Source organism: Cyphomyrmex costatus, unplaced genomic scaffold (genome assembly GCF_001594065.2).
Source record: "Cyphomyrmex costatus isolate MS0001 unplaced genomic scaffold, Ccosl1.0 scaffold825, whole genome shotgun sequence".
Lineage (NCBI taxonomy): Eukaryota > Metazoa > Arthropoda > Insecta > Hymenoptera > Formicidae > Cyphomyrmex > Cyphomyrmex costatus.
The window spans coordinates 1-10,418 of NW_017280403.1; the positions used below are offsets into that span (position 1 = coordinate 1).

At 26.0% G+C, this 10,418-nt stretch overlaps 2 protein-coding genes across 2 annotated transcripts; both read right to left on the reverse strand.

The window, feature by feature from the left end:
* Positions 1 to 1,887: 1,887 nt before the first annotated feature.
* LOC108781478 (leucine-rich repeat-containing protein let-4-like) lies at positions 1,888 to 6,996 on the reverse strand. The gene is made up of 2 exons (XM_018549440.1): positions 6,949 to 6,996; positions 1,888 to 3,354 (listed from the first exon to the last, which is right to left on the reverse strand). The coding sequence occupies exons 1-2, from the start codon at positions 6,994 to 6,996 to the stop codon at positions 1,888 to 1,890; spliced, it is 1,515 nt and encodes a 504-aa protein (XP_018404942.1).
* A 26-nt stretch (positions 6,997 to 7,022) lies between these two features.
* Positions 7,023 to 9,918, reverse strand: LOC108781479 (protein artichoke-like). The gene is made up of 3 exons (XM_018549442.1): positions 9,871 to 9,918; positions 7,939 to 8,405; positions 7,023 to 7,869 (listed from the first exon to the last, which is right to left on the reverse strand). Exons 1-3 carry the CDS (start codon positions 9,916 to 9,918, stop codon positions 7,023 to 7,025), a joined length of 1,362 nt encoding a protein of 453 aa, XP_018404944.1.
* Positions 9,919 to 10,418: the final 500 nt, after the last annotated feature.

Sequence of the window (10,418 nt, forward strand, 5' to 3'; positions counted from 1 at the left end):
GGCTACCCGGCCAATTATAATCGACAAGAAGAAGAAGATGGCCGCTCTCAGGCTTCTCTCTGCCTATAATAACTCGGAAAATGTTTACGGTAAAGCGTGGAGCACAGACTTTTGCATAACGCATAAACCATATACACAAAGAATTTGATTGGTCCATTGACTCATGCATAAGAAAATGGGCCAATGAAATTCCTTATGCACATGCTTTATGCGTTATGCAAAAGTCTGTGCTCCCCGCTTTACATTGGGGTTCTAAAACTTGACGACGGTAGGTCTGTCCTTTTTAACTGAACGTTTACACTAATTCATCTTTTTTCCTTTTCTCTCCTATTCAGATTCTCACCCGAGTGCTCTCCGGGTGTCATGTCATCCTTGTTTAACATTTGGTAAACAATAAGGATATAAGGATACCTGGATGGAACTCGGGTGGGAATCTGAACATAGCGTAAGTTGATAGATTCGAATTTTTTAGAACGCAACCCTGCAATATGCAGAGCGCGCTATTTTCGAGACATCTCTCGAAAGCATGAATAAAGAAATATTTCAATATTTAATTATTTATTTATACACACAGTATTACTTGAACATATCTTTTAATTACTGTGTTAATTATTGTGAAGACAAAATTATATTATATTATAATAAAAATAATAATAGTAAAAATATATGAAAAATTGTCAATGAAATAAAAAGGCAATTAAGAGTCAAAAGTATCGACTCTTAATTGCCTTATGTTATAACTGAAAAATTATAAATCTTTTATTACCATAATTAAATTTTTATAATAAATTTTGAAAAATTTTTTTAAATTTTTATAAAATATATATATACAAATCTATAATATATCTAGAAACAGTAAATTTAATTATATAAATACGACAATTTGTATCAACAAAATATTTAAATCTTTATATATAATCATTAGGAAATATATAATCAAATTTGAAGAAATTCTTAATAAATAAAATTGCATTTTATAAATTTATTTTTTTCTACATGATATATGTATATTGCAATACCATATCTCTAACTTATAAAGATTTTATATACTGTATATAATCAAAGGTACGTTCCTCCCCTGTAATGTAATTAACAAAATAACAATTCAAAAGTAAAAAATAAACTATATAATAAGGAGAATTTCTCTCTCTCTCTCTCTTATATAGATATTATATATATAAACATATGCGAGATTATAACAAACATATTTATTTAATGTTGATTATAAATAACACATTTTTCGATGTTATATGCTGAAAAATCTTATTACAAAAATTTTATTATTTCTAACAAATGAAGATCGAGAACATTTTTTTATGCTAACAATATTAAACTTTGAATTACATTTCATTACAATTAATTTGTATCAATTTATATTAATACAAATTTTGCATATACATATATAGTAAAAAACACTTCTTATGTGTGCTGGAAACAGTCCGTTCAAGTTCTCGTTAAACTTTTGTGTAGAATTTTTTTATATATTTCACAGTGTTGAGTTATTTTGAAATAATGTATTTATTATCTATATATGTTATATTTTAATCAATTTGTTTATTAAATCGATGTTTAACATTTCTTAAGTGTCAAAATATTACAATTTATGAGTAAATGAACTATAATAACATATCTAATATTGTGTATTTCAAAACGTTCTAAGATAAATGAATAAAACATATGTTAATTTAACATATCATAATAAATGTTAATTTTACTAAAAAGAATGTGCTTCTATTGTTGTTTACAAACTTATGTTGGTGTTACCTTCTTTGTGTTTCTTGTTAAATAATGTTTGTATTACCTTCTAACATATTCATCTTAGATTTATCAAATTAATGTATGAGTGGAACGTTTGGGATATATAAAATGTATTACATTTTGTCATCATTACACACTAATCAAATAATCATCTCCTTCATCATAATTCATATTGTAGTATATCCATATTGTAAAATTTGAACGATTTATGAAGTCAATAGTGAGATTCTGCGGTAAATTCTCAAAATATTTAACATTTAGTTTTAATTGATTGTTTGCCATATATAGTACATCTATCGATGGCAATGTATTTGTTAATGACAAAGACTCCAGTAAAGTGAATTTATTTTCACTTAGATCCAAATATTTCAAAGATACAAGGGGTTCCGCCCATCCTTTTGGCAAAGAGCTTAACTCATTTCTCGACAAATCTAATTTTTCTAGAACAGTAAGTTTAGCAAACGCATTAACATCGATTTCATCAATCCTATTCTCTCCTATTAACAATTTCACCAATTTCGGCATATGCAAGAAATTATTCGAGAAAATTTTATCTATCTGGTTGTTATTAATATATAAAGTGCTGATTTCTGTTTTATTTGAAAGTGACGGGACATACTCGAAATGGTTACTACTCAGATCGACTGTTTCTAAATACTGCAAATTTGCAAATATGTTTGAAGGTAAATAATTTATGGCATTTGAGGACAAATTTAAAAAGACCAAATGGTCATTGTTTTGAAAAGCATATAAATCAATAGTATCAATCTTGTTTCCGGAAACAGAAAGATAGTGTAGATTCTTCAGACCACCCATTGATAGAGCCAATCTGTACGTATTGTTACTGTTAATAGTGCCAAAATTATTTCCATACAAATTCAGCGCGAACAATTCGTTCCCTTTTTTGGCTAAGTTCAAATTTTCAAGCATATTGTCGTGAAGATCAAGAAAATATAAGCTATTCGGCAGTAGTTTTACAAAATTGGTTCCTCTTATGTTGTTTTCAGAAAGATCCAGGATCTTTAACTTGGGGAATGTAATCATGTTATTTAGACGCAATACGTCATAAGGAGTATGATACTCAAATGATGCAAACTCTAAATCGCGAAAGCAATTTTTACGTAAAGACAACATTTCTAAATTAGAGTATTCGCCGAAAATCTGTATGTTTAATTGTGAATTACAGTTATTGTAGTAATCGCTATTGTTTAACGTTGCCGTTGCATTATTCATAACAAGCACTTGTAATTTGTTCCGACTTCCGAACTTAAGAATGTCCTCTGTGGTACTAAATTGATTGTTCGAAAGATGTAGTCGAGTTAAATTTGGAAGTTTATTGAAGGCGTTTTCTTCAATGTTCACAATATTATTGTCCATAAGATTGAGGCAGGTGATTATAGGACTGCTAATGAAGTTCTGCTTGATTTCAGAGATCACTGCATTCGAGATGTTTAAAGAAATATTATCATTACACAGAGGTTGAATCAATTTGTTCGAGTAATATTCTATGTTAAAGTAATCATCGTTTGCTACTGATAATGTAGACCAGCAAACAAAGATGGTGATTACGAAGACAAATTTCGCAGTTGTCAATCTCTGTAAATATAAAAAACGTTTGTTTTAGAATTGTAAAAATATGCGGCTTGTGATTTAAATGTAAAACATAATAAATTAAATTAAAATTATAATAAATTAAATTAAATTAATTAAGAAAGAAAGGAAAAAAACGTTTAACGGTCAAGCTAAATCTTAAATGCTTAAATAATTTGATGTGAATTTATGAATACTACCCAGCACAGAATATTTTGTAATAAATATTTATTACTGTTTTTAAAATGTTATATAAATATCTTATACATCATATTTTACATACAGCTTTAATCAAAATTATTAAAATATAGATTAAATATATATTTCATGTAATATTTATAACAAATACAAATAAATATTATTAATAAGTATTGTTTAATGAAATTATATATTATTAAGTATTTTTATAGCATATTTACTATATTACGTCTACAATAAATGTTTCATAATATTTGTTATAAATGTTAATGATCTGTGCAATCTAAGACTACAAAAATACTCACAAAATATTTAAAATAAACCTTATAAATATTTTCAAATATTTGTAAATTTTGTAGAAATACTGTGTTCTGTCTGGATATCTATATAGTATTTAAAATGCGCGTTGAATTAACTTTTCAATATTGAAACGCAAATTGATTGAATTACAATAGTAATATTACAAATTTCTCACGGCTTACGATTTGCAACTTTATTGTAGAACAGATTTTAGCAATTTGCTAATTTGTTTATCGTATCTTATGAAAATCTTAATGCTAGATAACATATTAAAAGAATTATAGAATTTTTTTCCTTTCTTGTTATACGTTCATGCATGTACAGTTCTAGAAACGCGTTATTTATAATATTGTTTAAACTTATTAATATTCAATAAAAAATAAATATAAGACTAAATTATAATTGTACTAATGCAATGAAGATAATTATAATTCCAAATAATTCTAATAATCAAAATTATATAGTTCCATAATTGTAGTTTCCATAGTTACTATAGAATTTCTTATAAGACAAAAAATTTATTATTTAGAGGTTTCTTTTAAAATTAAATAAAAACGTAGCTTACCATTTTTATAATGTCCTTTTCAAAGATGTTTCTCACAAAAGATGCAAACTTTAAGTTATTTCTAGTGTACCTTCTATAGAGACTATATCTTGAATACTGAAACGAACAGTTACAACGATTCTAACTAAAATCTTCCATCACGAATCACGAACAAAGTGTGGTCAACCCTGATATAACTTTCTCCAAGAATTGAAATCGATACATATTTATATACACATATACACACATGCACAGACTTACATATGTATGATTAAGCTTACAATTTTACAATATAGATACACAAAAGTAGATACCTGAAACGCGATAACGTATCTAAGGTTACATTTTAAAACTTCTTATCCGAAAAAATTTTATCAATACAATAGCATGCTACGGATACCATACATATTGACTAAAATTTTTCTCGGAAAAACGTTTTGGAATGTAGCCTATAATATATATTCCTTTTCATTATCTTTCGTAACATCTGCAATGAGTAATATTCAGAGAATGAAAATAACTCATTACTGTATAGTTACTATAACTGTCTTTAATTACTAAATTAACTTACTTATTAACTTACTTAGTTACTTAATTACTTTGTTGTCATAATAGTTCAGTAATGATATGAATTTTTTATGATGATAATGTAACACCAGAGTTAGGAACAATCAATAGATATTTAGCGGGTTGGAAAAGTAATTTATTACTGAAAAAAATATAATAACTCGCAATTTGTAACTCGTTTTTTAAAGTAACTTGTAACGAAGTAACTTTACGGTATTATACTCGCGTTACTTATTACTTTTTTTTTTTAATATATAACGCATAATAATGACAATTTTTTTTTTAATGACTTTCTTAACCTTAGCGTAGCCTCAGCATTATTTAGTTAGTTATCATTACAGTCATAAAAAATTGCAACATCGTTACCAAATTGCTTTTATAAAAAGAAACTGTAAAAAGTATCGAAAAAGTAACTCTTCCATTTTTTGGACTATTATTTGTTATTATTATTGAGAATAGTTACGCAATATAACGTAGCAAAAAAAGATATATATATATATATATGTATATATAATATTTCGTTTTTTAAATTTATTTTTATATATTATTAAAAGAATTCAAAAATAATTAAAAATATATATTGATAAAGCAATTAAAATGCACAAAAATCAATTAATTAAAGTTAAATATTTTCAGAAAATATTGAGATTTGAAAAATAAGTCAAAAGATATCAAAATCAATATATAGAAAATTTTGACCGTTTTTAACGATGTATGTGCATGCAAACTGCCATCTTTTATTTTCAATAAAAGAATTTAAACCATTTTTTAATAATGTAATATTAATATTTTTATTAATATTGATCATAAACTTTCTATATTACATACAATATATATAGAAAAATCTTACATCATTATTTAAAATTTTATTATTTCTAACAAACAAAAAGAATACATTTTTATGTTTACAGTATAAAAATTTCAATTTTATTAGAATTTGCTTCAACATATAACTTCATATTTTACAAATTTCTTGTACATATAGTAAATACATTTCGTATTTGCGTTGAAAACAGTCCACTCAAGTCCTGTGTTGTATAGAATTTTTTAACATACACAAAAGTTAATTTAACAAAATGTGATTATACATATATATTATTTAAATATTATTTAAAAAATTAAAGGTCACTTATTCCATTCTATAAAAATAGGCAAATTTTAAGATAGAAGAACTTCGTCAAATATCATTATATTATTGAGATGTTTGAAAAAACAATTTATATACAGTCTGAAATCTCTTTTTCAGATCGATACTTGAAAAAACTTACGGATGTTTTTATTATATTGATAATATTATTATTATATTGATAAAAGTCTTACTAACATTTTATGGAGTTATACAAGCATAAATAAAGACGCATCTCAAAACTTTTTTACGAAATTTGAAATGTTCCACAGCGCAAATTATAAATTGCACACAAATTCGATTTACAGCATTGGAAAGAGTGAATCTTTATGTATGTGTAACTTTATAAAATATCAGCAAGAGAGAGACCGTTTTCTAAAGTACCTATCTTTTGTGAAAGTACAGATTTCAACTTACAAAATGCTTTTTTAAACATCTTGGTACATACAATAGTGTTTGACGAAGTTATTCTTATCTTAAAATTTTTATAGGGTGGAATAGATGATCCTTTAATTTTAAGCAATATAGTTTGTGTTAAATTGATGTTCAACATTTCTTAGTGTAAAAAAATAGTACAATTTATAAATAAGTGAATAAACATAATATAAAGTAATGTATTTCAAAATGTAAATTCTAAGATAAATGAATAAAATACGTATTAATTTAATGTATCATAAATGTTAATTTTACTAAAAAATATATATTTCCATTGTTTACAAACTATGTTAATATTGCTTTTTTTGTAATTATCTTCTTAAACAATATATATGTTACCTTCTGACATATTCATGTTATATATTAAATTAACACATAAATTTGAGTGGAACGTTTGGGACATGTAAAATTATATGTTAAATTTTAATACCAATATTTCATCTGTGTATTCAGTGCAGTACTCGTATCTCATATACATTTTGTAAAATTTGAATTATTAATTTATTAATTTATCAAGTCAATAGTAAGATTTTGCGGTAAATTCTCAAAATATTTAACATTCAGATATTCTAATAAATTGTTCCTTAAATATATTTCTATCAATGGTAACGTATTTGTCAATGACAAAGATTCCAGCGAAATGAATCTATTATAGCTCAAATCCAAATATTTTAAAGATACAAGAGATTCTGTCCATCCTATTGGCAAAGAATTTAACATATTTCCCGATAAATCTAATTCCTCTAAGACAGTAAGATGAGCGAAAGCATTAATATCGACTTCATCAATCTGATTGTTCCCCATTAACAATTTTATCAATTTTGGCATATGCACGAAAGCATATGAGATTATTTTCTTTATGCTATTGCTATTAATATATAAACTGCTAATTTCTATTTCATTCGAAATTTGTAGAATATTCTCGAGTTGGTTGCTACTCAGATCGAGTGTTTTTAAATATTGCAAATTAGTAAATGTGTTTATATGTAAATATTTTATGACATTTGAGGATAAGTTCAAAAAGAGCAATTCGTTATTGTCTCGAAAAGCATCTGATTCGACAGTACTAAGTTCGTTTCTAGAAATAGAAAGATAGTGTAGATTCTTCAGACCGACCATCGATAAAGCCTCTTTGTATTGATTGTACCGTTGAATATTGTTAAACTTATTGTTATCTAAATTTAGTACGAACAATTCGTTTCCTTTTTCGTTTAAGTTGAAGTCATTAAGCGAATTGTCATGAAGATCAAGAAAGTATAAGCTATTCGGCAGTAGTGATACGAAATTAGTTCCTGAAATACTATTTTCAGAGAGATCTAGAATCTTTAACTTGGGGAATGGCATGATCCGGCTTTGCAACGTTATCGGTGTTGTATAAGCAGTATAGTAATCATAAGATGGAGTTTCCTGTACAAATAACATTAAATCATTGATATAATTTTTACGTAGAGATAAAATTTTTAAGTTAGGATATTTGCCGAATATCTGTACAGATCTTGAATATCCATTGCGCATTGCACTATTCATTATAAGCACTTGTAACTTATCGTGACCACCAAAAAGATTATTTTCACTATTCCATAATTTATTGTTCGAAAGAAACAAATGGGTTAAATTTGGTAATTTTTTGAAGGCATCTCTTCCAATTTCCTCAATATTATTGCCCATAAGATTGAGGCAAGTAATCATAGGACTGCTGATAAAATTTTGGTTGATTTTAGAAATCACTGCATTCGAAAAATTTAAAGACACATCATCATTACATAGTGATTGAAGCGATTGATCGTCCACGTAATTTTCTATGGCAAAGTAAACGTTTGCTATTGATAGTGTAGACCAACAAACGATGGTGGCGATTATGAAGACGAACTTGACGATGGTCGATTTCTATAATAAATATAAAAAAAACATTATTGTTTTTGAATTATAAGAAAAATGGTTTGTAATTTAATAAAATATAATAAATTAAATAATACAAAATCTTGTAAGATAATATTACTACACAACAAAAATGGAAATAAAACGCCTTAAATGGTCAAGCTGGATTGATGAAATCTTTATTGATGAAATAATTCAATTTCTTTTTTTAAAACTTAGGACGCTCGCATGAAATGCAAGAGCTCTGGATTCGAAGATATCTATAATCGGCTGAAGATATTTTTGCAATATAAATATAATAGGAAGGTAAATAAAGGACACTTATATAAAAATAAACATACGTGAGAAGGAACAATGTAAGAGTCAAGTTATAAAAGTATGAAGTTGATTATAAAAACATATATTATATTAATAGATACTATACAATATATACAGGGTGGCTGAAATTAACCGCCAAATATTTCATGCGTGGGTAGAACAGACTTTATTGAGTCGAAAAGTCCTGTATCATTTTGCGATTGCAATAATAGTTAACAAGATATTAATTTATAAAAATATTTACAGATTTTAGAGTACTTATTAAGTACTTATTAAGAATATAATAATTAAATTATTTATCAATTTAATAGGTGATATTATTATTCATCTAGTTCTGATCAGGAGACGCGGTAGCGTCTCCGGCCATGTTCAAAAAAACTGTGAACGCTACAAGTCTCTTATCCCGAGCCACCAAAGTCCATTTTTGGGAGGTGCATAACTATTAAAATAATTATGTTTCACACACAACACAAGACTAAAAATAAAGGCTGTTTAAAGAATTGGATATGTAATATATAAATTCATATAGAATTGTTTTAGTACTAAAGATTCGTTTGACCGTTTAGAGCCGTTATTTTCAATAACAAATAAAATTTTTTAAATAATTATAAATATTTAAATAAATTAAAAATTAAATTAATTAAAAACTCTCACATAAATCTCTGACATAAGTTTTTTAAAAGAAAAAATTTTTTTTTACTGTTTTTTTATTGTGTGACAATTATCATTATGACTATTTTTGTAAATATATGGATACACGGACCAACTAATATTTTCACGCATAGATTTGCAAATTTTTTGAAGTTCATTTTAGAATATATGTATTAATTTGTTGTTAATTTTCTTTTCATTTGACTCTTACAATGCCATTTCCACGTTTATAATGTTTAAAAACTCTCAGTAAAAAATAAATATAAAACAAAATTATAATTGTATTTATGTAATAAAGATGATTAGAATAATTGAAAACATAAGTTCTCTCTATAATATTTCTATAGTTGTAGATTTTTTTGATATGAAATAACATATAAAATTTATTAGTTTCTTTTAAAATTATATAAAATTATTACTTATATATACCATTTTTTATAATGTTGTCTTTGAAAGATGCGAACTTTAAGTTGTTTCTGGTGATATCTTCTACATTGGATTGTACTTTGAATACTGTAACAAATAGTTGATAACTGAAACTGAAATCTGCCATCGCGAATGATCGGCAAAGTATGGGGACAAATCTGATGATACCGTCCCTTTCCGGGAAATGAAATATGATATACGTATACGCAGGGAATGGAAGTAACTCGTTACTTGTAACGAAGTTACAGTTACAAGTTACTTTTTTGGTAACTTTACTAGTAACTGCGTTACTTTCTTTTTTTGGTAACTGTAACTGTAACGAGTTACATTTTTTGGGTAACGGTAACGAAATTTACAGTTACTTTTGTCGTTACTTTGCACACGATTAAACACGGTTCGATTGGATACATGCTATTTATAGCGCTTATCAATAAGACTTGAAAGCCCTTAGACATTCGGCCGTTATGATTCAGTAATTATTTTACACTTCTATCTTCTTTGTAATACATAGGACATACAAATATTTCAGTTTGCTGCATATTTTACAGGTTTTAGAATTACAAAATTGTGTTTAAAAAAAATTAAAAAATAAATTAAATAATAGTAAAATGAGAAGGGCTATGAACC